Here is a 27,397-nt window from a genome sequence, read left to right on the forward strand (position 1 = left end):
TAAGTTTTCCTGGTTTGCCTCTTTATACGAAATGTGGTCACGGCACACGACCTATTTTTTTTCTTTAACCGATGTCTTTAGTTTGCAGTCGAACCAGCACCTCCTTCCTATAAAAAAAACATAAACCTTATAGTAGTAGTAGAATAATAGCATATTTAGGTTATAACTCAACTTTTATCTAGTTTTAAAAACTGTGATAGTACTTTTGATATGTGTTTTTGCTTACCTAGAATGAAATTTCAACACTGGCTCGGCTGCAAAGAGAGAAAGATCTATGGTAAACCTCGGATAATGGATAGTCACAATGAAATAAATAGGAAATAGAGACTTTAATAACTAATAATCTAATAAGAAATCCATCTGCTTGAAAAATCATGTATGACCCGGTGAGCTACCATGTTCCGATTGAGTTTTGAAGGATAAAATATAACGGCTTTAACATTAGCCAGATTCGTTGTTATTTCCGATGATAGTTAGAGTTGCCTTACCGGTACTTTCTTTTTTTGAATTTTGATTCAGTTTATGCATAATTGCGAAATCGGTGATTCAAAGTGGAATTTATCCCACTGTGACTTTGCAACGACTACTATTTATGAAACAAGTGCCCAAGCCTGCTACTGTACAAAAGAGTTAAACATTACTTGCATCAAACATTATTACTAAAATCCAACTAGAAATATCTTTAGCGGAATAGATAAAACAGATGTGTAACCCTTGATTACTTAAATAACTTCTCTCGGAAACAAGTACACTCTTCAAGAGAGCTAGCCCGGCTAAATTTACAAAGATCACAACTTGTACAGATTTCATCAATTTTTCAACAAAACGCTGCAAATATCCACCGTGCTTTTGATTCACCACTTTGGGACACCTATAATAGAACTAACACCTAAATATCTACAGTTTGTCATATCAATGGTTTTCGTTTATCTCACAGAAAATTTCTTTTTTTCTGCTATTTCCCATTTTTTTTGACGCAAAAGGCTCGTTCGGTATTACCTGAGGTTCGTACGGCTGAATCGGCTTATGCGGGATCATTTGCCGTGACTTGCCCTGTGATTTTGACTTACAACTAAAAAAATTCTAATCAGGCTATTTTTCAGGGGGGCAACACAACGAGTTGATGAGTGATTTTATTTGTAACATATGCTCTACATTTAACATGTGAAAGTTGTTCACACTTTCACTCGGTTATAGCCACTTTGTGTAATAGATAATCAGTGTTGACAAGGAGGGGGGGGGGGTTGTCATTTAAGCAAAAGGTAAATAAGATTACTCCACGCCACTGCTAGCAACGCAAAGGTAATAATTTTCCTTAATTTTGTTTTCCCGCAGGGAGATTATAAATAAACAAAAATAAACCTAAATATAAATACATCCGCGTTTGGTCATAAACAGCTACATTTTTGTATTTATTTAGTGTTTTATATTTATTCATTAGAAGTCGTCTTCTTTTTCGTCATTTTCTGTTTGCCACGTCAAAGTTTTTGCACTAGGACCAAGAGGCTTACCCACCATAAACTTCTTGCTCGTACCATTCCCACCTCCCCCCCTCGATAAAAATATTTTTCCATCCAAAATGATCCTGAATATTCTCCCACCAATCCATAGAATAAACACAATATTCAGAAAACAACCGGGTCCACCTAGGTTTTTAAAGTTAACCCACATGAATCAACGAGAGAAGTTTAACGAATTAAATGAATTAGAAGCTGATCGCATCCAAGATGGCTTGGATAACCCCGATACTTCTATATGGTCATTAACTCACGCCATGAAGCGAGTCAATCGTGGCAGAAATAGGTATTCGAATGTATTTCCCTGGAATGAAACCAGAGTGGTATTGCCTGTCAAAGATGATAAAGAATTTTCTGATTATATTAATGCATCACGGATAAAGTTGTCGTTGAGTGATGAAGGTGCATTCGATGAATACATTGCCTGTCAAGGTCCTCTTGAAAGCACATACAATCACTTTTGGTCCATGTGCTTTAATGAATCAGAAGTTCAGAATAATGATACAGTTGTAATAGTGATGGTTACACCCTTGACTGAAAATGGAGTAGTTAAATGTGCGAGATATTGGCCAGAATTGAACCAAACCTGGGATTTCTCCACTGATAATATCGAAGATGGTATAAACGTCCCCAATTTAGTCATAACTAACAAGTCAGAAACGTTTGATTCCAATGAAGATTTCATAATAACCGAATTAGAACTCAAATCAAATGACAAAATCAAGACAGTATACCATTATTACTACTTCAAATGGGTAGATGCTAAGGTGCCACCTTCGATAGAACCCTTGTTCAAAATATCCCAAGATATAAGTTCAATAAGATCAACTATGGAAACCCCCCCGGTTCCAATTGTGCATTGTTCAGCAGGAGTGGGTCGTTCAGGAACGTTTATTGCATTTGACCATTTGTTTGGTCGCAATCTAGATGAATTTATTGACTTAGTTAGAAAGAAACAACCATATCAGTATGATATTGTGTATAAAACAGTTTACCAATTAAGAAGTCAACGCATGATGATGGTACAAACTATTCACCAATACAATTTCTTGTATGAAGTGGCCAAAATGGTATTTAATGAAAATGTAAATAGATTAGACTAATTTTTAATAGTAGACGAAAAAAGTGTTGCAAAAAGATTGTAAAATGTACACTCCCCTACTCTCCCCCCCACCTCCCTTGAACATGCCAATGGTTCTAGGTTTAGATCCAATTTATCAAGATTCTCAAGTACAACAACAGGGAATAACCACAGGTACAATGGATGTACAGCTAGAGTTAAATGAAGACAGTCTACTGTCGTTATTAGAGGGTGAGATTTACAGCACATCAATTTTACAACCAGATCTAGACTATAATCAAATTCTAGATGAATTTAACCTAGAAACAGAGATTATTGACCTAAATGAGGGAGAGTACAGCAACTACCTGCTTACAGACATAGAAAACCAAGAAAATTCGATTGATTCTTTTAATTTAGATGATTTGCTGTTGGATAGCACTGGTGTAGGGTATACATTTTCTGAAATTCCCCAACTAGTGTATTCAAACAACAAGATTACATTTCCTTGCAATATTGAATCAATACGTGACTCAATTGATATCCAACTAGTTTTATCTTCATCCTCATTGATATATTTGTTGCAAACTTTAGCCAACATGGGAATAGCTGACTACAGTACAACAATTGTTGCCAAGAGGAACTTACTAAGTTTAGATTGGCTTGTAGACATACCCAAAGAACTGTACTACGCTGCCATTGTCTTGGGGATTATCAATGACCATCAAGCTAGCCTAACATTTGTTGGTGATGTGTTAACGTGCCAGAAACTAATTAGACATTGTCAAAATGTCGCGACAATTGTGTTTGATAACAAGAAAATCCAAGTCATGGATATTCACAATTTAGCCAAGTTTTCGGATGATATATGTGATTTCACAGATGATAGAATCAAGCCACTTCCAATAAATCATTTTACTGCACACAGAGAGCACCCAATCGACAAAATAGCCATCAGGAAGCATTCTGAACAAGTGCAGCCCAAAGAAGAAAAAATGAAAACTGTGAAGCTAATTCTCGCACAACGGGAAGTTTCCAGTCTTATCGGAATCAAAGGTCATCGCTTAAATTCAATTAGAATTCAATCCCGTTGTTTAATCAAAGTCTTACCTATAAATCAAGAAACCCCGGCTTTGCTTTCCAGAAGAGAAAAACCACAAGAGCTACTCATCCAAGGAACTGAATCAAATGTAGCAATTGCCGTTCATGAAATCAATACCTTTGTATCCCAACAGAGATTGAATAATAACAAGTTCCGGTAGGCCTTTACCTCCTTGCTGCAAAAAAAAAGAAATCCCAGATCCTTCCCGGTAAAATGAAACCGTTGGGGCAAAAAAAAGTAATACTATTCAATCCGGGTAAGAGTGTGGCTCACGGGTAATATAGGTCACTACTAAGTTTATTTCAGAATGCGTTTCCTATTTCGGTGATTGATAGCAGAAAATCAAAGTGAGGGCGAAACACAAAGCAAAAAAAAAAAAAATTAACAAAAAAAAAAATTTTTATGAGAAGAGCAGAGTTTTACGCTCATACAAAATAATTTTTTTTGGAAAATTTTTCACTTTATAAAACTTGTTGAGTTTTTCCCTTTTTCCTCTTCTTCTTTTTCCTTTCTTTTCCTTATTACAAACATTTAATAACAAAAATGGCTGAAGGTGTTTTCCCAGGTGCTATCGGTATCGATTTAGGTACCACTTACTCATGTGTTGCTACTTATGATTCTGCTGTTGAAATCATTGCCAACGAACAAGGTAACAGAGTTACTCCTTCTTTCGTCGCTTTCACTAACGAAGAAAGATTAATTGGTGATGCTGCTAAGAATCAAGCTGCTTTAAACCCAAAGAACACTGTTTTCGATGCTAAGCGTTTAATTGGTAGAGCTTTTGATGACGAATCCGTCCAAAAGGATATCAAGTCTTGGCCATTCAAGGTTGTCGAATCTAACGGTAACCCATTGATTGAAGTTGAATACTTGGAAGAAACCAAGACTTTCTCCCCTCAAGAAATTTCCGCCATGGTTTTAACCAAGATGAAGGAAATTGCTGAAGCCAAGATTGGTAAGAAGGTTGAAAAGGCTGTTATTACCGTCCCAGCTTATTTCAATGATGCTCAAAGACAAGCTACCAAGGATGCTGGTGCCATTTCTGGTTTAAATGTTTTGAGAATTATCAACGAACCAACTGCTGCTGCCATTGCTTATGGTTTAGGTGCTGGTAAGTCTGAAAAGGAAAGACACGTTTTGATTTTCGATTTAGGTGGTGGTACTTTCGATGTTTCCCTTTTAAACATTACTGGTGGTGTTTTCACCGTCAAGGCTACTGCTGGTGATACTCACTTGGGTGGTCAAGATTTCGATACCAACTTGTTGGAACACTTCAAGAAGGAATTCCAAAAGAAGACTGGTTTAGATATCTCTGAAGATGCTAGAGCTTTAAGAAGATTGAGAACTGCTTGTGAACGTGCTAAGAGATCCTTATCTTCTGGTACCCAAACCACTGTTGAAATTGACTCCCTTTTCGACGGTGAAGATTTCTCTGCTAACATTACCAGAGCTAGATTCGAAGACATTAACTCTGCTTTATTCAAGTCTACTTTAGAACCAGTTGAACAAGTTTTGAAGGATGCTAAGATTGCCAAGAACCAAGTTGACGAAGTTGTCTTGGTTGGTGGTTCTACCAGAATTCCAAAGGTTCAAAAGTTATTATCTGACTTCTTTGACGGTAAGCAATTAGAAAAGTCTATTAACCCAGATGAAGCTGTTGCTTACGGTGCTGCTGTTCAAGGTGCTATCTTGACTGGTCAATCTACTTCTGAAGACACCAAGGACTTGTTATTATTGGATGTTATTCCATTATCTTTGGGTGTTGCTATGCAAGGTAACGTTTTCGCTCCAGTTGTTCCAAGAAACACCACTGTTCCAACCATCAAGAGAAGAACCTTCACCACTGTTGCTGACCACCAAACCACCGTTCAATTCCCAGTTTACCAAGGTGAACGTGTTAACTGTTCTGAAAACACCTTGTTGGGTGAATTCGACTTGAAGAACATTCCACCAATGCAAGCTGGTGAACCAGTCTTGGAAGCTATCTTTGAAGTTGATGCTAACGGTATCTTGAAGGTTACTGCTGTTGAAAAGTCCACCGGTAGATCTGCCAACATTACCATCTCCAACTCTATTGGTAGATTATCTTCTGAAGAAATTGAAAAGATGATTTCTGATGCTGAAAAGTTCAAGTCTTCTGATGACGCTTTCGCCAAGAGACACGAACAAAAACAAAAATTGGAAGCTTACGTTGCCTCTGTTGAATCCACTGTCACTGACCCAGTCTTATCTGCTAAATTAAAGAAGTCTGCCAAGGACAAGATTGAAGCTGCTTTATCTGATGCTTTACAAACTTTAGAAATTGAAGAATCTTCTGCTGATGACTTCAGAAAGGCTGAATTAGCTTTAAAGAGAGCTGTTACCAAAGGTATGGCTACCCGTTAATTAAACACTGTATAATTGTATAGTTTGGGAAATATAAAAGAAATATCTTAAAAAAAGAAAGGTCTATGTAGAAACTATTCATCAAGGATATAATTACCTAATTTGTCCATCTTCAATGGTTTATCACCAAGAGAAAGGGCGGCTATGATCTTTTCGTTTTCCAGGTCTGATTCTTCCTCTTCAAAAGCGTCTTCATCGTCATACTCTTCTTCTTCTTCTTCTTCTTCTTCTTCGTCATCATCCTCATCATCATACTCTTCTTCATCTTCTACTTCAGAAAGGTCATCATCTTCATTAGCAACCATTCTCATTCCCATGACTGCCTTTTCCAAATCCTTATCTTCTTTTGAACCAGTCTTTTTCTTCGCATACCCTGAAGCCATAACTTCCACATCCAAGCTAGCACATCTTACAACATCACGTTTGAAGTTAGGATAGGCGTATTTATAACCTTCCCCATACCCTTCAGTATCAAACATAGTTGGGTCATGTTGTGGAGTATACTTGAATTTCTTTTCAAAGAAATCGCGAATACCTTGTACATCTCTATCAAAATAAGCTTTAGCGTCTGGATGTTCAATCGAAACACATTGCGGGAAATCAATGACGATAAAGTTTGGACTTCCTTCATTCTTTATGATAATGTTGAATTCATTAAAATCACAATGTATAAGTCCATGATTGGCTAATTTGACGATAAAACTCATCAAATCGGAATATAACTTCTTGTATGTGGAAGTGTCACGATAATGCTTCATTAAAGTTCCGTCGATCCATTCCATTAATATACAATGACGCAGGTGGTCGTATGGTGTAGGTACCGAGAACCCATTGTTATGCAAAACTGTCATGAATTGGTATTCTTTTTCAGCTGCTAATCTAGACAAGTACATCCAGTTTGAGGTTTGTTTGTTCTTTAAGTAATCTCGATTGTTCTTGACTGTTCTGAACGAAGTACGACCCAATCTGGCAATCTTGACAACTTTTTGCACACCTTGGTCATCACTTACCGAGTAAATATCCGATTCTTTTCCAACACCAATGATGGACCCAACGGAATAGATCGTGTTTCTGTTAAGCATAGATTTCAAGGCAAGATAATCGTATCCGGAGTAAGTTAATCTGAAACCATCGTACTTGGCGTTACGCAATCTGGATATAAGTTTAATCTTGGCTAAATCTCCAATAGATCTATTGGTACCTGATGGTGATTTCATTTTTGAGATTTGATGGATTAGTGTTGTAGGAACAAGCTCGTGATTACGAGTTCCAAGTTCGACAGCTTGTAAAACTCGGAAGTCATCGGAGGTAAGATACCTCATATGAGATGTGTCTAACTTCATTGCTGTAGTTGCTTTTGCTTGATAACTTGATAATAATTATGTGAATCTCATCTTGAATAATTTTTTTTAGGTGGTTGCCAATATTAAAACATGGTAGCGTTGGCAAGTATCAAAAATATAAACAAAACTATAGTCTTTATGTTTCAACGGAAGAAGTACAACCGTCGGCAGAGAACTGGACGCAAGCGGATAATACGTGCTAGGAAATCGTACAACAACAGAAAGCAACTTCCACCGACAGCACAGCCACTTTCTAAACTTGGTACCAATGACATTTCATATGTTGACCGATCATTTACAACCACTTATTCGTGGACAACCGTGAAACCGGTAGCTGTAGCAGCTGCCATACCAGCAAGTTCAAACAAGATACCCTCTCTTCGTCAAATATGTTCAGTCGAATTAGCCAACAACGCGAGCATGCTCACACAAGCACATCTCCAAACCGCTCCTTGGTCAGTTTGGAAACGCGTCTGGCATGAAATACTCCAAACAGGTAATGATTCAATTGTGGTATACCAAGAGTTCTCCCTGGTGTTTGGCAAGGAACTTGATTTTAAGTGTCACGAGAATAACACCAGTGATACAGTAAAGGACACCATGATTGATATGTATAGGATTCCTAACGCCAGGAAACATCGAATTGAAACTGTGTTTGCTAATGTATACTTGACTGATATTGTTACGTTTATTGCTTCATTCAAGTATGTTCCGTATGTGATGCTAGATTTATCAATGACAAAATTGAACAATGATGTTTTGTTTCTGGTGTTTCATATTCAGAAGTTAATGTGCATTGATTTATCAAACCTGAACATCGATGACAATTATCTAATACAACTAGGAAATGCTGTTAGTCAGGGAAAACTTGCAAACTTGACTATTCTAAAGGTGAATAGATGTATGAATGTAACTGTATCAGGTATAAAGTCGCTCTTCGAGAAGACAGAAGGCTCACTTGCATGCATAGAAACCGATATTAGCTTACCAATAACAAGATATATTGAACCAAATCACGGCTATGTATCTAATATGAAATGGATAAAGCTAGACACAGATACCATGCCAGCGTCGTTGATTTTGAAACTACCACTTGCATTAAAACTACATACTTTGCTTCGATTCTATGGTGATATAATAGTAGCCAAGCCCGCAGGAGTATCAATCACAAAGGACTTACTACGAGAGTTGCGACTATCCCACGTGTTTGACTTGTTGGTTATGGGTTCAGAGTCACTGGATGATGTTTCCAGAATGTGGGAAGAGAGGATCAGAGCTAGGAATAGGGTATGCCTGGGGTATATCTATATCCTAGATAAGAATTATCAAGAGCTACCATCACACTTCCCACAACCAAAACGAAAAACAGTCAAACTAGAAGAGGAAACAGCCAAGCTGAAACAGAATAATCGCATACGTAAACGTACAATTAAAGCGGATGCAAAATCGTTTTTTTGTATATAAAGTTATATAATCATCTTTTAAGTAAATCCTTAAGAAAATCAGCAGATCGTTTATGAGCGTCGGATTTAATCTGAGTAGTACTTAATGAAATTGGTGCTGGGTTAGGATGTTCCTGTTTACCACCTTTTAATAACGCCAATAATCCTTGTCCCTCAGCATTCGTGCCGGCTGACAGGTCTGGTTTTGCTCCATTCAATGAGAACCCCGCAGGTGCAGGATCCTCACGTTTTAATATTCTAATCTTGGTAGGCGCTTTAGGCGAGGGGAAGAATCCATGAGATTCAGTAGTGATTGGATCAATCAAGTGATCAACATCTTCTTCATCACTGGCAATATCAAAATTACGGAACCCTCCTGGCTGGTGATGATCGGGATCAAAGTCATAGCCATCTTCAAAATCTTCAAAATCTTCGAAATTGGAAGTTCTGGTAGCTTGTTTTGTAAGTTGGGCCAATTCGGCTTGATTAGAAAAATCAAGGGTTTGCTCGAGTGTAGGGGAGATTGGCGATTTGTTCTTATTGAGGATTCCAAGAAGTTCTGCTCCTGGTGAGGTCACCGACTTTCGAGGCTGAGCTTGATTACTTAAATCAAGGGATTGTGGCTCAGTTGGAGATTTCTTATTAAGAAGACCAAGAAGCTCAGCTCCAGCTGATGGTTTAATAACTTGGTTACTTGGGGGATGTTCAGGTGTCTTTGATTTGTTGAGGAGGCCAAGAAGTTCAGCTCCCGCTGATGGTTTAACGTGGCCGGCTGGGGCTTGTTCAGGCGACTTTGATTTGTTGAGAATCGAAAGAAGTTCTTTTCCAGGTGAAGTTACAGGTTCAGGAGGTTGGGTTTCATTCTTGGGTTTGCCGCCTAACATACTCATCAACTCCATCGATTTCTTATTCTTGGAATGGGTTCCATCACGTTTCAACAAGGTTATCTTTCCTGGTTGAGTAGGCTTCTTTTGAAGTGATTCTTCAATTTCGTTTGAAGGTTTGGGTTGGATATTCAAGAATGATTTAGGTTCCTTGTGGAGAACATCAAGTAATGCCTGTTTAACATTTTCATTTTCTGTTGGATTACTTTTTGGTTCATCTTCAGGTTTGATTTGTACTTTATCAGCTTTCTTTGTTAATAAAGACAACAATTCCTTGGAATTGGCACTGCCTGATTTAATTGTTGGCTTAACTAATGTCTGTGGATTTGGAGTTAAGTAATTTCTTTCTTGTGTTGGTGGTGGTAATTGATGAGGAGGAACTGGAGTCATTCCCATAGGATATGGCAGAGGGAGTGGAATGCTATTGTAGATGGGGAATGGTGGTGGGATAGGTGGCCCAAACATAGGAACTTGTTGATGTATAGGCACGGGAACAACTGGTTGTGGAGTGCTAACATTATTAGTGGATATTGAGTTGGCAGCGGTGGCAGTAGTCGAGGATGCCTTCACCATATCCATTAATTTCCTGCCGGCATCTATATCCTTATCCAATCCTAACAAACGTTTCAATTTGATTTCTGCTTTCATCATAAGTTCTTCTTCAGTGACATCGGTCTTGTTCTTGTTGATCCATCGTAACATTGGTTTGAATACCGTACCCACAATGAAATAATTGTTTGGATTCTTATTGCAATTCTTTTGCAATGATTTGATGTCATGCCATTGAATCTTACTAATTTCAAATCGAGTAGCCGGCAGGAAATTCGTCAGTTCATCGACATTCTTGACGAGGTAAATCTTATAGTTTTTTCCTCTGATTGTACGTTCTATAAAGTCATTTTCGTTGATCAAATCACGGCAATTGAATCCAGTTTCCTCTTCAACTTCACGAATGGCACATTCTATATCAGATTCACCCTTGGAGATCTTTCCTCTAGGGAAAGACCATGCGTTGGATTCGGTTCCCTTCACCAACACAACCTTTGTCAAATCGTGGTTTAACAATGCTACTCCTCTAACGGGGATGGTCAGTTTGTATTTCCCGAATCGGGAAAGGGCATTTTCTGGATCGCCCCATTTCCAAATCAAGGGACATTTCTCTAATATGTGACCACTGAACAATTTCATCTTCATTGCTGGTAAACTAGGATTCATTTGTCGGATGAAATCACTATAAAACCATTGTGCCTCTTCAACTTGAAAGAAGATCCGTTCAATGGAGGACAAGTCTTCTTGTGGAACATTGACGACAAATCTAACTAGGAGGTCTTCAAGGACACGGTCTAGTGGTTGGTCCGCTAGACCATCACGTAATTGAATCGACATAATGTATGTATGTATGTATTGTTGGGGTTGGAAGTTGGTTGTCCAATGTTTGTAGTGCTGGTGATGTTTTTTTTGTTGCTGAATGTTGGTGATATTTGTGTGCGGGTAACCCTCGCCAACTATTAAGAAAAATAGTTCATCAAATCAATTAGAGTAGATCTAGATGCAACTACCAGATAATCATGAACAGACAAGCTATAAGAACAATCAAGACAAAACCATTCAGCGCCGTAACTTCTACAGTAGCGAGTGCTACACAAGCCGCACAAACCAAATCAATACCAATAACCAAACCATTTGGATTAGACAAGCCAGTCTTGCTTAACCATACCATTCCAGAAAACCAATACAACTTGCTGTCAATCTGGCATAACATCACGAGTGTTGAAGGCAGAGCAAGACGTCAGAAACAATTAGACTACGATATCAAACACTCTGCTCTTTTCGATGCCAAGTCTTTCAATAATGTTCAAGGGAAGATCTTTACTCCACCACCAGCATACTTCAAATCACAATATTCGAAATATTTCCCTGATTTCATAGCGCAAACTCTTGGTGGAAAGAATTTATCGCTTTATGACGTATTGGAGAAGAAAGTCTCCATCGTGAATTTGTTTTCTACAGTTACCGGTCAACAGTGTGTGAACTCGTACTATAAGGTAGAAGGCAAAGACTTGTACGCCAAAGATTACAGCTCCTTCCAAGAAACATATCCAAATTGTCAGATTATCGATATCAACGTCCCTCAATCATGGCTTAAAGGGTTCTTACTTAATTTATCCATTAACAATCTTAAGAAAATGATTCCGCAGCTGAGATACGACAGGTATTTTATCTTACCAGACCAAATATTTCAATATGAGGTTAGAGACTCACTTTTATGCAGTAATTCCTGTTCAGGGTATATCTATGTGTTAGACCTGAAAGGAAGAGTAAGATGGGCCACTAGTGGGTACTCGACAGAAGAAGATTTGAAGTTAATGTGGAAAGTAGTTAAAGGGTTGAATAATGAGAAGTTCTAGATGTTACCCGGCTAGAAATCTTGTACATATAAATATAGACGTTTTTTTTTCCTTCTCCAGACAACGCAAATCATCATCATCATCATCACTGATGTAAACAATGCCACTTTGTAATCTTGATCAAATCGTATGTGTTACTTCTTCATCAAGACAAACAATATATGATGAACTTTTCAATTGGGAATCTCTCTGACAATCCAAAAACTTCAAACTGGAGAAAACTTTATTTAATTGACTTCTGATTATGTTTGTATGAGACAATTACGGAATTTTATACTAACTGGTATTTTAGAAGCGTACACAGAGTGTGAAAGATTGGAAACTGTTTCTTATCAGAGCTCAAGATTGAACATTGAACAGGCCGGTTCGAAGTGCACTCTTGAGCTCTTGTAAGTGACTGTAGACATGTTATCAACAGGTCCATCCTATATCGACGCCTTGACCATTGTAACACACTAAGATCCAGCCCTGGAATACGACAATCCAGGTGACTGCTCTTTACATCCTAATCAAGTGTCTCTTTTTGCTGCGTTAGCATCTTCAAGCAGAGACTTGGGTTTACGCTAGGATATCTCCAGGGTTGTAGCCCCAATACTTTACACGTGATACATCGCACTGAAAAAAAAAAGTTTTTCCAAACCACTTTAAATATTTCAAACAGAATATTTTTTTTAACTATTATACTTCTCTTTCTTTCTTTAACAACGTCAAGTAACAATGTCTGCTCCAATCAGTAAAGAAAAGGTCGAAGTTGAACAACAACAACAAATCCACAAGATCAGAATGACCTTGACCTCCACCAAGGTCAAGCAATTAGAAAATGTTTCTGCCAACATCATCAAGAATGCTGTTGACCACAACATTGTCAAGAAGGGTCCTGTTAGAATGCCAACCAAGGTCTTGAAGATCACCACCAGAAAGACTCCAAACGGTGAAGGTTCTAAGACTTGGGACTGTTACGAAATGAGAATCCACAAGAGAGTTATCGATTTACAAGCTCCAGCTGACATCGTTAAGAAGATTACTCAAATCACTATTGAACCAGGTGTAGATGTTGAAGTTACCATTGCTGCTTAAGCGGGTTTGTAAACTAAAACAATATTTATCATGATAAGTACATTTAAGGGTATTACTTTTTAATCAATAGAGGAGTTTGACTCATGAAGAATGAGTTGAAAAAAAAAGTGGGTGTGAAAGTTTTATAATTTTTTTTTGTAAGGGGACATTATATCCAAGTGCTCTAGGCGTGCCGTATGAGAGATCATGCTGACGTTGTGGTGTTGCTATCAGGATTTGGTATAATCAGTTGAGAAAAGTGTATATGTTTTTTATGTACTTCTGTTTTAATAATACATTTCTTAATAAACCGTGTCCCCCCATTACTGTAGTTGGCGGATTTATGTTTACATCACGTGCCAGGTAAATTCCACCTCCGCTCTTGGTCTCCGCCTTTTTTTTCCCCTTACAAAAGAGAGAGAGAAAAAAAGAGGCAGACAGCCAATTAAATCCCTACCAATAACACAACACAACACAACAGCCTCTATACAATATCCTAGTAATGGTGTACGTTCTCGCGGTCAAACCGCGGTTTTTGTACGTCACTGCAAAACAACTTCAACGGATGGCTTATAACAAACATCACATTGCCAACTTTGCCCGGAACTTCCTGACCCACCAAATCCCCCATAACGTGAAACGAATCACCACCAGCAGCAGCAGCAGCAGAGATTACAAGAAGAAAGTGGCCTTGGTTTCTGGTGTGATTATAATTGGCTCATTCATCAGTTTCAGTCACTCTGATTATTACAATTTGGATACCATACCTACTGTTGCTAAGCCAATTGAAAAGAATAGTACGCCCGATGGCAAGAGAATGTTCTCTACATCCACCAGTTCACTCTTGCAGAATCCAACTTCGAAGCAAGGGATCTATTTACTCACTGAAGACCAAGTGCTGGAAAAGCTTCGTCAGTTTGAAGAGTCATATCTAGTCAATCGCGGTCGGGGAGTTACCCGGTACGATATTTGCCAACTAGCCCTGAACTCGCCCATTGAAGATGACAGAGCTGAGGAAATTGTTCAAGTGCAGTTGTTGCAGGATAATAACATTCGTGCCAGTACTGACTGGATGTTTTTCGGGGTGTTTGACGGACATGGTGGCTGGACCACGTCTAGCAAATTACGAGATAAATTGATTGGATATGTTATTCATGAATTAGGAACGATATTCAAGAGTGTCAAAAGTGGGGACACCGAAGAAGAAGTCAGATTAATCCCAAATAGTGCTACCATTGACCAGGCAATCAAGAATGGATTCCTTAAACTCGATCACGAATTGGTTAATGAAAACATTGCCAAACTTTTAAATGAAAACAACAAAGCCAAAGCCGCCGAACTACTCATGCCGGCTCTTTCTGGATCATGTGCCTTGGTTCTGTTTTACGATACCCATCTGAAGATTTTAAAAGTGGCGGTCACGGGTGACTCGCGGGCCATATTGGGGCTGTTTCGCGATAATCAATGGACAGTACGGCAATTATCTATAGATCAGACTGGTTCAAATCCTACCGAAGTTGCCCGGATCATCAGTGAGCACCCCGATGAACCTAAAGTTATCAAGAATGGAAGAGTGTTGGGCAGTCTAGAACCAACGAGAGCATTTGGGGATTGTAGATATAAATTACCGGGACTGATTCAGGAAAAGATATACAAGCAATTCTTTGGCAAGAAATTACCCAATTTCTTGACGTCACCTCCTTATGTCACTGCTGAGCCGGTTATCACTTCGACCAAGGTTGATCCTGATAACAATGATTTCTTGGTTATGGCCAGTGATGGGCTTTACGAAATGCTCACCAATGAAGAGATTGTCGGATTAGTTGTGAAGTGGATGGAAAAAGAAAAGATGATTAAGCCACAGACTTCGATTTGGGATATATTTGGCACGAACGAGAATAAGCTCCCACAGGTGGCTGACATCACCAACGATAAGTCCCTGAAGAAACCACCGCAGGGGAGAAGATTCAATAGTAGTGGATTGTTCTTGTTAGAAGACAAGAACGTATCGACCCATTTAATCAGAAATGCATTATCCAATGGAGGAAGTAAAGAACAAACCAGCATGCTTATTTCCATTCCTAGCCCAGTCAGTAGAAGATACCGAGATGATTTGACTGTGACTGTGGTATTTTTCGGTAAGGATCAAAAGGGAGAAGATGATAATGGTCGATTGGAGGTGAACGTGGAAGCTACTGGAGGAGGAGGAGGAGGAGGTAATGCCAAACCAAAGTTGTAGTATTAGGTTTTGTGTAGATAAATATTCATATACACATACATGGTAGGCAACGCCGTAAATGACCTCGGGTAAAGAAATGGCCCCGCACAAAAAAAAAAGCTGAATTTTCGATCAGAAGATTCAAATCAACCACTTTCTTTATACCAAATGTCCGACCAAACTCAGGCTACTACCGAAGTTAATCCAATTAAGCCAGAAGCTGCTGCTGCTAAGGAAGCTACCGTGTCCAAGGCCGCTGTTCCAGCTGTTGCAGACGATGATGTAGACGATTTAGACGACCTTCTCGACGACTTTGCAGACGACGTTCTCAGCAAACCACCAGGAGCCGGGGTTGCCCAATCACCAAAAACCAACCCCACAACCGCAGGCACATCTGCTGATGCGCCACTCAACGATGAATTGCAATCTGGCATTGCGGACCTCATCAAGGATCTCAACATCACTGACCCAGAAACCCAAACCCAATTTGAACAACTTGTGTCACAGTTCGAGACTGAGCATCGTGCCGAAGTTGAAGCACAAGAACGTAAACCAGCCAATTTCGAACATGTCATGAAGGAAACCATGGAACGATTGAAAAACAGTGGTAAAGACATCGACGACAAGATTAGTGGCGACGGTGCTGGTATTGGTGGAGAAGATTTACTTACACAAATGCTTGCTGGATTAGGCGGAGACGGTGATAATTTAGATATGAACAAGTTGTTGGTAGAGATGTTGGAACAATTGTCGAGTAGAGAAGTGTTGTATGAACCAATCAAGGATTTGAATACCAAATTTCCCGATTACTTGAAAGAGAACAAGGATAAGTTGGATGAAGCTAAATACACTACATATAATAAGCAATATGAAATCACTACCGAGATTATTACTATTTTCGAAGCTGCTGACTATAGTGATGATAACAAAGCTAAAAGAGACCAAGTTAATGAACTTTTAGAATCCTTACAAGAATTGGGCCAACCTCCTGAAGAGTTGGTGGGCAATGGTGAATTTTTACCAGGATTTGGTGGTGGTGGTGCTGGCAATGATCTTGATTTCAATGATAAGGATTTACCAGAAGATTTAGCCAAGGACCTCGAGCAAGGATGTAAGCAACAGTAATTATATAGTTAATCCCGATCTATTTGCAAAATCTTGATAGTATTGTAACATTTCATGAGTAATACCTCGAGCGATTCCTACTAATGCATGGTCAAAATGACGTTTATGTACAGTAGAACATTGATTGTCCTCCATGATTGCGGCAAGACCTGCTTCTTGACAAAGTAAGGTGACTTCAGCCCCGGAACACCCTTCGGTAAGTTTAGCAAGTTGCTGTAAGTCGACTTCATTCTGATCTAAGTCAAACTTGCTGCAGCACTTCTCTAAGATCTGTACTCTTGCTTCAAAATCAGGAGGGGCAACGTAGATATGACGATCTAATCTACCCGGACGTAACAATGCTGGATCGATGTCACTTGGCTTATTAGTAGCACCAATAATAACCACTCCTTTCAATTCTTCAACCCCATCAATTTCATTAAGCAAGGAGGTAAGCACATTCAGGGATGCATCGGTAGAAGAATCTCTCACGCTGGCAATAGCATCAATTTCATCAAAGAAGATAATACTGGGTGATGCTGCTCGGGCCTTTCTGAATATTTCTCTGATTGTTCTTTCTGATTCACCAACGTACTTGTTGAAGATTTCTGGTCCTTTCACGGCAAGGAAGTTAAGACCTGATTCCGTGGCCAATGCTTTTGCAGTAAGGGTTTTGGAACAACCTGGTGGTCCATAGAGGAGCACACCTTTAGGAGCAGATATCCCAAGTTTGGAAAAACTGGCAGAAGCTTGCAATGGCAATTGAACCACTTCAATAAGTTTCTGTTTAAGTTCATGTTGTCCCCCGATATCTGTCCAATGTACTTTTGGCATTTCCAACAAGATCTCACGCATGGCTGAAGGACGAATGTCAGGGTATGCTGCAAGTAAGTGGTCTACGGTGACCTTAATCTCGTGCTGGGGTGTGCCTTGGGCCAATCCTTGTTTGATGGCATTCATGACTGCTTCACGACAAAGTGCAGATAAATCAGCACCTACATACCCGTGAGTCTTGCTTGCCACGAGCTCAATTTCCAGTTTCGTCAACAGGTACTTATCATGGTTCATTCTATCAAACAATTTGCTAAGAATGTCGGTTCTGGCATCAATATCAGGAATTCCAATTTCCACTTCGGTGTCAAACCTACCTGGTCGACGCAAGGCAATGTCAATACTGTTTGGTCTATTAGTGGCACCCACAATCACGACACGTCCACCATTATCCATACCATCCATCATGGTCAATAATTGTGCCACTACTCTAGATTCAGTTTCTCCAGCGTCAGATCCGGTTCTTGACGGTACAAGGGCATCTATCTCGTCCATGAATATAATTGATGGTTGGTACTTTCTAGCTTCGGCAAATATGTCCCTGATGGTGTTTTCAGTTTCTCCCAAGTACTTTGAGACAATGGAAGGTCCATTTATGGTTAGCACATGGGCATTGCTGGTGTTGGCGGCACATCGAAGAAGCATGGTTTTACCGGTTCCGGGTGGTCCATGGAGTAAGATCCCTCTAGGTGGAGATATCCCGAAATCGGAGAATAAAGTAGGGGAATGCAATGGGAGGGAGATTGTTTGTTGGAGGAGTTGAATTTGTTTTGTGAGTCCACCTACAGAGGTGTAGGTGATTGGGTCGGGAAGGTAAGGATATTTGGAAGTTGGTGGGGTTGTCTGCGATGTTGGTTCTAGTTTGGTGGTGGATTTGACAAAGATGTATGGCGGTGACACTACCTCTGTATCTGCTGCAGCTTCGTTAAGGGACAATTTGTCAAGCGAAGATTCAAGGGAAGAGTCGATATCAACAATGACAGAACCATTCACATTCAATCCAGGGTAAACCAATCCAATATCATCCAATGTCTTCTTATCAAGTTTCTTGTCACTGTCTTCAGAAACATATACACACTTGGCATATGGTGGCTGTCTGGTGTAACTAGTAAAGTCGACTCTATCACCAAGTAAGAAACCGGCCAATTGTCTAAATTCATCACTTACTTCAATCATGTTTCGTTCAACATCACCTGCTTGGACAACACCAACAATACCAGGCGATCCATCACGAGAAACAAGAATAAACTCACCAATGGACAATGCAAGAGAAGGAATGATTTCTGCATTAAGAATAATATGAGAGATTGTTTTACCACTGGGTGACAGGTGGGGGCGGACAATGTACGATTTAGGAAGTTTGATCTTTTTAGGAGGATCTGTGGAGGTGGCCACCGGAGTTGGGGTTGATCCTGACGGAGTCTTTTTCTTTTTGGAGGACATCACGTTGGGGAGGGAGGAAGAAGAAGAAGAGCAGAGTTTATATTTGTGCGATGGAGTATGAAAATTTATTTTTAATCTTTACCCACAACACAAGATCACATCATGGTCTCTAGATTACATACACTATTGGAACCAATAAAGCCAGTGCCGAAGTACTTGAAGAAACTAGCCTCCCAGAAAGTAACCGCGCACCCTATTCAAACTTATATACCTCACCTTGAATTCACCAGCCGTGACTTGACTGCGATATCTCAAGGTCTCACTAACAACACATTAACCATCAACACCCAGCCTTATCAAACTGCCCTTCTTCGACAACTAGGAAAACAAACTTTACTATTCCGCCTTTATACTTCGACTATATTTCTGGGTCAACGATACTTGGCATCTTCGCCATATGAAATCAAGAATGATCTAGGTTATTTCACCAATGATTGGGTAATACCGCAAGTAATGCGCCGCAATGGGATATACGACTGTTGTGTCGTTGATGATAGATTAGTAACCACTGAGAGAATCGAATATGAACGATATTTAAACAAAGTCAAAGAAGTTAAGGATAAGACAGCAATAGGAAGTTTGTTCACTTTGATTGGATTGGTTAAAGTAAAGTACGGCGATAAGGAAGCTAAGCAGGTTTGCGATAAATTGGTAGAGGGTAAGAGAGGTATTATTGAGATTGTTCAAGAAGAAATGAAGTAGCATACATCGTGTATCCTCTTGCAAAGCTGGACTTTGTTCCCTAAATCTTGGTCAGAAATCTAACAAATAACGAACAAATGTATGACATTCCATGTAAATAGTACAAAGATCAATACTTGACAAATAGAACCCTTTTAATACAATATTTTTGAATGTTTATGTTGTAGATTGACAGAATCGAACTGGTTAGTAATATTCCTAAATCTGTTGCTCCGTATACGTGGATATCGCAGATAAGTGATTTAGAGATAAGATTAGCTACATGGCTACGAGAGGAATAAGTTAGAGAAAGGAGATTAATTAAACTTTAAAATCACTAGCAGAAATATCAAAACCATAACCAAAGGACTATACCAAGCACCAAAAATAACCAAAGAAACCAAAGATTAAACACCAAACCAAAACCGCCACATGTTATGACGTTTCCAAATGAAAAAGAACAAAGACCAAAGACATAGCACATTACAAAATAACGTGAATAAAATTAGACAAGAATAGATTAACTTATGCTCGGATTGATATACCAGCTTGAACATATAACACTCAGGTGAACCACATTGAAATTTAACATTTATAAATTGAACTTAAGGATTGTTTAATAGACTTCCAAGATACCTCGAAATGCGAACAAATTCATTCAAAACCAGAATTATTATCTGAAGAAGAAGTGAAGGAGATTTGATTATAACCAAATAGGACCTCGGAATAGGCACACATTCATTCAATCTACCATGACAAGTATGAACTTAAGCATTGGAAGTCTATGGACACAATTGTTTCAGTTCAGCTTCATCAAGAAGCTAACATTAACGTTCCTCGAAATAAGTACGGATTCATTCAATCTCAAGATGGGAATTTTTCAAGATGAAGTGAAGGGGATTTAGTCTAGACTAAATTTTATCCTCGGAATAGGTACTAATTCATTCAATGTTTAACCACGTTATTAAATAAGATTAAAGTGAAGGATTTTCCTCGGAGTTGCATATTCATTCAAATCAGGTTGGGAATACTGACGAACTTAAGGGAATTAGCTGGGGCTAAACTGACCCTCGGAATAGGCACAAACTCATTCAATCATATCAGGTGGATATTCACAAATTTCAATTGTGTAAATATATTTCATATGTGGTTCAATACGTTGTTTGTCGAGAGGAGTATAAACAACTAGCTTATTCTTGTCAATTGATGGCTACTTTTCAGTTTTCGGTTTCGATCTTTTCAGTTTCGCAGAATGAATGAAAGACATGTTGGAACTGTTTAGTTCAGCAGCAACATTCTTGTGATCAGATTTAGCATCTAACGCATTCAATTCTGGTTCAACTTGAGTGAGGAAATCATTAACTTTGGAGTTGCCAACAGAGGGAATACATTCCGTAACATCATTATTGTGGCGGCAAAAAATCTATGCTGTTCACATGTTGTTATCTTCTATTCCCACGAAATAACCTCTTGAAAAAGTAGCTCACTTTTTCAAAGAAAGTACTGGAGGAGGTAGGAACGTCACAAACCATGGGAAGGTTTGTTAAGTCAATTGTGTAAGTATTTGGATAAACGCCTTTTCTAATTGGAATTCCATGGTCGTAATAAGTTGAACCGTGTTGATAATAAGTTGAACAATAGTGATAATAATTTGTATCAAAAAAGTTAGGTTTGGTTTCTTCAGTTGTTTCTAAAATATCTGGTTCATCTTTGGGATTGTGTTTTTGTGGTTGAAACCACTTTTTAAACCAGTTGTTTATTTTAGCACGCTTGGATGTTGTCTTAGAAGGGATAGAAGTGAAGGTAGTAGCAGGAGTAGTTTTAAAGTTTTTAGAGCCAGAAGTATTTGTGTTTGGGGTGTTAGCTTGGGAATTAGTTTCAATTGTGTTTGTACCACTTGGAATCTTAGCAGAAGAATCATTACCAAATTCTAATTGAACTTTGTAACCAAAATCAGCAGTCAGATCATTTGGAATTGGGAGATATGGTTGGGAGTTTCTGTGTGTAAAGTTTCTGAACCAAGTCTTCATTCTTAAACGCTTTGAAGGTTTAGTGGCACCAAAAGATGATTCGTCAACGGTAGTTGCTGATGATTGAGTGGATTGATTATATGGAGCATCATAATCAATAGGAGTAGTTCTAACAAATGGTGGAGTTGAAACATACAAGTTTTCAAGTACAACTGACTTAAAAATTTTGTCAGTACAATTTTCTGGTCTTTCAAAACCAGAAGGTTGAGTGAATCGGTAGTAGTGATCGGAATCCATGATCAGTAACTTAAGGTGAACAAATAAACAAGTAATTGGAAGTTTATCTGTGGTGTTCAAAATGAAAGAAAGAAGTGAGTAAATGAAAGCGGTAACTTTTTTGCAATTGTACTGAGATTTTGCAATCAAAGTTTGGCTCAGTGTTTAAGATGCTACCATGTGTGTGCGGCTCAAATATAATATTCTCGACTTGAGCAAAATGTCATTGTCGCAGTAGTCTGACGAGGTCCTTGATCTCACATGCTATGTCGATTCTGCTACTAACTATTATAATTAATAAAGTTTGACTGGTTTATCTCCGAGCTCCATAATTTATGGTAGTGACAACGAAATGATAGTAAAGCTGCTCACCCTATGACCGAGAGAGAGGAATATACAAATTTTATAAGGTCAAACAGTAAAATAAGCAAATGAAGGTGATTTGGGTGACTGGATATTGTCAACGTAAGAAATAAGGTTCAGTAAAATGTAATGGGGTTTATGTATAGTTGTGTAAGTTTTCTAAATGGGATAAGTAAAAAAAATAGCAGTTGGGGCAAGTTTCAATATACGACTGGATGTGGGTATCTCACAACAATTGAAATACTAGAGCATAGGTAATTTCATTGACAAATCTCGTGGATCCTCTTAAGTTCCTTGTGATGACTCTGATATGCAAAATAACTAGTCGATTCCTAACTAGGCGTCACTTCTCTGAACATGATATAAAAGCGAATACTTACTTGCACCATAGTTTGTAGTTTGTTGTTTTTTGTTTCAGAGACAAAGCAAAGTAAATTGCCATGACATTCAAACAATTAATATACAACTTTTACCAACAATTTAAGAGATATCTGGCATTAATGACTTAATCTCTTGCAAGTTATCATCCTTGTTGTATACTGTTCTGGTATTAAAGTTCAAAAACTTGCTACTGTTTTGTTGGGGTGTGGCTCTTTGCACCCTTGCTAAAAAAAACTCACTACTCGGCTAAAAATTTCAACCCCCCCTCCTCCCCCCCCCCCAAAAATCATACATTCTATATGTTTACAACCAAACACCGAACATTCGTTAATTATGCTTGACCTACAAGCATATCCAGAATTAACATGTGGGCTACGTGCCATACTATACCCTATGGCTCCAAACAATGATAATGCCTTTAACCCATGTTTCTTGACATTGTTGTTGACATTATTCGGAGTTGGATTCGCAATATACGGAGGGATAACATTTTACCTTACTCTTAAGAGACCACGATATGGTGATTTGCTCCCTAGTAGTACAGGAATGTCACATTACATCCGATTGAATTCAGTTCTACTACAATGTTTATTAATGTTCTACTTGGAGTCGTTTCTAAGCATTCATGAACGGTTGGCTGACCAAAAATTGTTGTCATTTACTATTGTCAATTTGGGATTAGTATGTGTCATATTACCACTACATGTAATTGAAGTGATGTACGAACCTATACCATGTGATGTACTAGTGTTGTATTGGCCCTTCCTAACATTGCTTGAACTAGCATTATATTTCCAAGATAATTATACCGGTTGGAGAATAATTAAACTGATTGAGTACGATTCAACAATTCAGATCGTGGAAGCATTGCTTATATTGAACTCGATGTTGATATTTGTTTTGGAATATTCACGAGAACCAACCCAGGAACTTATTGCTCACTATACTGAAACCGATCCCAAGAAATTATCTGAACCCAACGTAGTTCAACGTATAACTTTTAGTTGGATGAATGAACTTATAATGAATTCCTACAGGAATCAAACAGTTACTAATACTGAATTGCCCAATACACCTACTGAATTATCAACTATTCATGCAACTGCAAAACTTGGTAAACACTGGAATGGAAAATTCCATGGAAATCTTACCAAATCATTACTCAGATCTTTCGGTCTAGGATTGCTCGTTTCCTTTGGATATGAACTTGGTGGAAGGTTGCTCAACTTTGTTCAACCTCAATTCCTTAGATTTTTAATTCTTTATTTTGATCAACCAAACGCTCCATTGTTAAAAGGAAGTTTAATCTGTATGGCTATGTTTGCTAATACCTTGTTGCAAACATCATTGAACAATGAGTACATGCTCAAGAATTTAGAAGTAGGTTTGAATTGTCGAAGTTCGTTAACTTCCATGATTTACCAAAAACTGTTGAAGTTATCATCAGAACTGAAACTAAATATATCTAGTGGTGATATCATAAATTTAATGAGTGTTGATGTTAACAGAATTCAAAATGTTTTAACAAATCTAAGTACTTTAGTCTTGGCTCCTATCGATATTGTTTTATGTATTGTTTCATTATGGCCATTGCTAGGAAAGGCTACATTTGCTGGGATTTTTACCATGATTTTTCTTGTTCCCATAAACTCAATCATTATAAAGTATCTGCGTCGATTAAATAAGACCCAAATGAAACTTAAAGACAATAGATCAAGAATAATCAATGATATCCTTTCTTCGATCAAAAGTATCAAGTTGTATGCTTGGGAGAAACCCATGCTTGAAAAGTTATCCAATGCTAGAAATGACCTTGAATTGAAGAATTTACGAAAGATCAGATTGATTAATCAAGGTGCTTTATTCATTTGGAACATAATCCCGTTCTTGGTTTCGTTTACGTCATTTGCGACATTTGCATTGATTCTGAACATTCCATTAACTTCAGATATTGTGTTCCCAGCATTGGCATTGTTAAACTTGTTATCGTCACCTTTATTACAATTACCTATGGTTATAACATCCATGATTGAAGCATCAGTTGCCATTACCAGGGTTCGTGATTTCCTTGTAAGTGAAGAAATTGATGAATCAATGATTGTACGTATTGCTAAGCCTGCCATTGATGAACCCGCTGTAAAAATTACAAATGCTAATTTCCATTGGACGAGAGAAAAGTACAGCGATACTGTTGTTCAACCAAGCACGCTTCGTAATATCAATTTTTCCGTAAATAAAGGAGAATTATCATGTATTGTTGGTAAAGTGGGCAGTGGGAAGACATCGCTCTTGCATGCATTGCTAGGCCAACTCATAATCACAAAAGGAAAATTGGGCACATCTCCATCAGTTGAAATTAGGGGGAGTGTGGCTTATTGTTCTCAACAACCATGGATCATGAATGCAAGTGTACGTGAAAATATCTTGTTTGGGTGCAGGTATGATGAAAATGTCTACCAAGAAACCATATCTGCATGTCAATTGATCCCTGATTTGGCTATACTTCCTGATGGTGATGACACTCAAGTTGGTGAAAAGGGAGTATCACTTTCTGGAGGCCAAAAGGCAAGATTGGCATTAGCAAGAGCAGTGTATGCTCGTGCTGATGTGTATTTATTTGACGATGTACTTTCCGCAGTTGATTCCCATGTTGCAAAAAACATAGTGGATTTAGTATTGAGTAAAAATGGGTTATTAGGTGGGAAATGCATTGTTTTATGTACGAACAATATGAATGTGTTGAATTCAGCAGATATGGTTACATTAATGGAAAAGGGAGAGATTACAGAACAATCAACTGTGACAGAGATTGATGAAATATATCATCCGAAATTGCACGAGTTGATTAGAGATTTCGGAAAACAAACAGTACCCGATAAAAGTCCTTTACTTGATACTGAAGTTATCGACACCACAGATATTGCCACATCAGGCACGGAAGATTATGCCATTGAAAATCTTGAAAAGGGTGATCAACAAGATCTTGAGCTTGTTCCCAAAATTCCTGTTGTTCGTCCGAGAAGTTTACGTCGTGCTAGTATTGAAACCTTCCATTGGGATCCATTGAACAAACTTTTACCTAATTTGCGTACTGGGCAAACTAATGAAGTCAGTCAACAAGGGAAAGTTTCATGGTCGGTGTATTTAGCATATATCAAAGCATGTTCTATCCCAGGTGGTATATTCTGGTTTGTATTGTTACTCCTTGCTTCGGCATTATCAGTTGCTGGTAATTATTGGTTAAAACATTGGACAGAGCTGAATTCGAAAACTGGAGGTAATTCCGACGTGTGGATGTTTATTATTGTTTATGCTATTTTTGGATTGTCTGCTGCTATAATGACTGTGGCTCGTGGTTCTGTGATGATGCTTTGGTTGGGTATGAATGCGTCGAGAAAGATCCATGATGGGATGGCCGAACGAGTTGTTTATTCACCTATGGTTTTCTTTGAAAGAACTCCAATTGGGAGAATTATGAATAGATTTACTAATGATATCAACAAAATTGATGATGGTATTCCGCAAGTTTTTCAAGGATTTATTGCCCAAAGTGTCAGGACGATATTTACATTGGGTGTAGTCAGCTATGTCATTCCGTTATACATTATAATTATCAGTGTGCTTTCGATTATCTACATTTATTATGAGATTTATTATGTTAGCATCTCACGAGAATTGAAAAGGTTGGTGTCTGTGTCGCGATCGCCAATATATGGCCATTTAGGTGAAAGTTTAAATGGGATCGATACAATTCGGGCATATCAGCAGGATAATCGATTCGAGTTTATTAACAATGTTAATATTGATTTTAACTTGAAATCGGTATATATGTTGAGGTCTATTAATCGTTGGTTGTTCTTTAGATTGCAATTCATTGGTGCAATTGGAGTATTATCAGCTTCAGGCTTGTGCATTTATAGTTTGACAACGAAGCATCCCTTGACTTCATCCATGGCTGGGTTTGTTATGACTTATGCATTACAAGTCACAAGTTCATTGAAATTAGTGGTTAGAACATCAGCTGAAGTGGAAACAAGTATTGTTGCTGTGGAGAGATGTTTAGAATATATGGAATTGTCAATTGAAGATACTGAATCTCCTGTTGTTCCGCCACCTGCTTGGCCCATTGATGGAAGTATCAAGTTTAATGATTATTCTACAAGGTACAGAGCCAATTTGGATCTTATTCTTAAGCATATAACTATGACAGTTAAACCAGGAGAGAAGATTGGGATTGTTGGTAGAACTGGGGCCGGTAAGTCATCGCTTGCATTGGCAATATTCAGAATAATTGAGCCGGTTGAAGGAAACATTGAAATTGATTCATTAAACACTAGTCATATTCCTTTATATGATCTTAGACATAGGTTGAGTATTATACCCCAAGATTGTCAGTTAATTGAAGGTACTATTCGTCTGAATCTTGATCCGTTTAATTATTATACTGACGAAGAAGTATGGCAGGCGCTTGAATTGGCCCATTTGAAAGAACATATCTTGAGTTTGAAGGATGAAGAAGATAAATTGTCATGTAAAGTGTATGAAAATGGGGCTAATTTTTCATCTGGGCAGCGTCAATTGATGTCATTGGCAAGAGTATTACTTAAAATGAACGATCTGAAGATATTGGTGCTTGATGAAGCCACCGCTGCAGTTGATGTACAAACGGACAAGATTATTCAAGAGACGATAAGAGAACAATTTAAGAGCAAAACGATAGTTACTATCGCACATAGATTAGAAACGGTTATGGATAGTGATAAAATTGTCTGCTTGGACCAAGGAGAGTTACGTGAATTCGATAGTCCAAAGAATTTACTTGAAAAGCAAGGTATCTTTTATCATTTGTGTAAAGAAGGTGGTTATGTATAGGATATTTATACTTTTATAGAAATAAAAAGACGTTAGCAAAAGTTATGACGGAACTACATAC

General features: G+C 38.3%; 14 protein-coding genes across 14 annotated transcripts; 11 read left to right on the forward strand and 3 right to left on the reverse strand. All coding sequences in view use genetic code 12, as the record gives it.

Annotated features, from left to right (window-relative positions):
- Positions 1-1,669: 1,669 nt before the first annotated feature.
- On the forward strand, positions 1,670-2,620 carry PTP1 (tyrosine protein phosphatase; the record flags this gene model as incomplete). Its single annotated transcript, XM_007373427.1, has 1 exon — positions 1,670-2,620. The coding sequence occupies one exon, from the start codon at positions 1,670-1,672 to the stop codon at positions 2,618-2,620; it is 951 nt and encodes a 316-aa protein (XP_007373489.1).
- Positions 2,621-2,702: 82 nt separating this feature from the next.
- SPAPADRAFT_65111 (uncharacterized protein) lies at positions 2,703-3,856 on the forward strand (the record flags this gene model as incomplete). Its single annotated transcript, XM_007373428.1, has 1 exon — positions 2,703-3,856. The coding sequence occupies one exon, from the start codon at positions 2,703-2,705 to the stop codon at positions 3,837-3,839; it is 1,137 nt and encodes a 378-aa protein (XP_007373490.1).
- Positions 3,857-4,222: 366 nt separating this feature from the next.
- On the forward strand, positions 4,223-6,064 carry SSB1 (Hsp70 family ATPase; the record flags this gene model as incomplete). The annotated part of the gene is made up of 1 exon (XM_007373429.1): positions 4,223-6,064. One exon carries the CDS (start codon positions 4,223-4,225, stop codon positions 6,062-6,064), a length of 1,842 nt encoding a protein of 613 aa, XP_007373491.1.
- Positions 6,065-6,138: 74 nt separating this feature from the next.
- On the reverse strand, positions 6,139-7,056 carry RIO2 (protein kinase; the record flags this gene model as incomplete). Its single annotated transcript, XM_007373430.1, has 2 exons — positions 6,139-6,306; positions 6,385-7,056. Coding segments are annotated over 2 exons (840 nt in total), but the record flags the coding sequence as incomplete, so codon positions are not given.
- A 489-nt stretch (positions 7,057-7,545) lies between these two features.
- Positions 7,546-10,804, forward strand: SPAPADRAFT_65114 (uncharacterized protein; the record flags this gene model as incomplete). Its single annotated transcript, XM_007373431.1, has 2 exons — positions 7,546-8,694; positions 8,723-10,804. The coding sequence occupies 2 exons, from the start codon at positions 7,546-7,548 to the stop codon at positions 8,783-8,785; spliced, it is 1,212 nt and encodes a 403-aa protein (XP_007373493.1).
- On the reverse strand, positions 8,882-11,119 carry DCP2 (decapping enzyme complex catalytic subunit; the record flags this gene model as incomplete). Its single annotated transcript, XM_007373432.1, has 1 exon — positions 8,882-11,119. The coding sequence occupies one exon, from the start codon at positions 11,117-11,119 to the stop codon at positions 8,882-8,884; it is 2,238 nt and encodes a 745-aa protein (XP_007373494.1).
- A 170-nt stretch (positions 11,120-11,289) lies between these two features.
- Positions 11,290-12,759, forward strand: SPAPADRAFT_59285 (uncharacterized protein; the record flags this gene model as incomplete). Its single annotated transcript, XM_007373433.1, has 2 exons — positions 11,290-12,268; positions 12,434-12,759. The coding sequence occupies one exon, from the start codon at positions 11,302-11,304 to the stop codon at positions 12,139-12,141; it is 840 nt and encodes a 279-aa protein (XP_007373495.1).
- Positions 12,760-12,841: 82 nt separating this feature from the next.
- On the forward strand, positions 12,842-13,519 carry RPS20 (40S ribosomal protein uS10; the record flags this gene model as incomplete). The annotated part of the gene is made up of 1 exon (XM_007373434.1): positions 12,842-13,519. The coding sequence occupies one exon, from the start codon at positions 12,859-12,861 to the stop codon at positions 13,216-13,218; it is 360 nt and encodes a 119-aa protein (XP_007373496.1).
- Positions 13,520-13,652: 133 nt separating this feature from the next.
- SPAPADRAFT_148144 (AAA family ATPase) lies at positions 13,653-18,825 on the reverse strand (the record flags this gene model as incomplete). The annotated part of the gene is made up of 1 exon (XM_007373435.1): positions 13,653-18,825. The coding sequence occupies one exon, from the start codon at positions 18,791-18,793 to the stop codon at positions 16,541-16,543; it is 2,253 nt and encodes a 750-aa protein (XP_007373497.1).
- PTC5 (type 2C protein phosphatase) lies at positions 13,655-15,611 on the forward strand (the record flags this gene model as incomplete). The annotated part of the gene is made up of 1 exon (XM_007373436.1): positions 13,655-15,611. A coding segment is annotated over one exon (1,342 nt), but the record flags the coding sequence as incomplete, so codon positions are not given.
- Positions 15,567-17,434, forward strand: PEX19 (Pex19p; the record flags this gene model as incomplete). The annotated part of the gene is made up of 1 exon (XM_007373437.1): positions 15,567-17,434. One exon carries the CDS (start codon positions 15,584-15,586, stop codon positions 16,538-16,540), a length of 957 nt encoding a protein of 318 aa, XP_007373499.1.
- Positions 18,826-18,830: 5 nt separating the features above from the next.
- SPAPADRAFT_65120 (uncharacterized protein) lies at positions 18,831-19,650 on the forward strand (the record flags this gene model as incomplete). Its single annotated transcript, XM_007373438.1, has 1 exon — positions 18,831-19,650. One exon carries the CDS (start codon positions 18,896-18,898, stop codon positions 19,493-19,495), a length of 600 nt encoding a protein of 199 aa, XP_007373500.1.
- A 3,147-nt stretch (positions 19,651-22,797) lies between these two features.
- SPAPADRAFT_134077 (uncharacterized protein) lies at positions 22,798-23,502 on the forward strand (the record flags this gene model as incomplete). Its single annotated transcript, XM_007373439.1, has 1 exon — positions 22,798-23,502. A coding segment is annotated over one exon (705 nt), but the record flags the coding sequence as incomplete, so codon positions are not given.
- Positions 23,503-23,781: 279 nt separating this feature from the next.
- SPAPADRAFT_148152 (uncharacterized protein) lies at positions 23,782-27,377 on the forward strand (the record flags this gene model as incomplete). The annotated part of the gene is made up of 2 exons (XM_007373440.1): positions 23,782-25,345; positions 25,445-27,377. 2 exons carry the CDS (start codon positions 23,782-23,784, stop codon positions 27,334-27,336), a joined length of 3,456 nt encoding a protein of 1,151 aa, XP_007373502.1.
- Positions 27,378-27,397: the final 20 nt, after the last annotated feature.

Source organism: Spathaspora passalidarum (genome assembly GCF_000223485.1).
Source record: "Spathaspora passalidarum NRRL Y-27907 unplaced genomic scaffold SPAPAscaffold_2, whole genome shotgun sequence".
Taxonomy (NCBI): Eukaryota; Fungi; Ascomycota; class Pichiomycetes; order Serinales; family Debaryomycetaceae; genus Spathaspora; species Spathaspora passalidarum.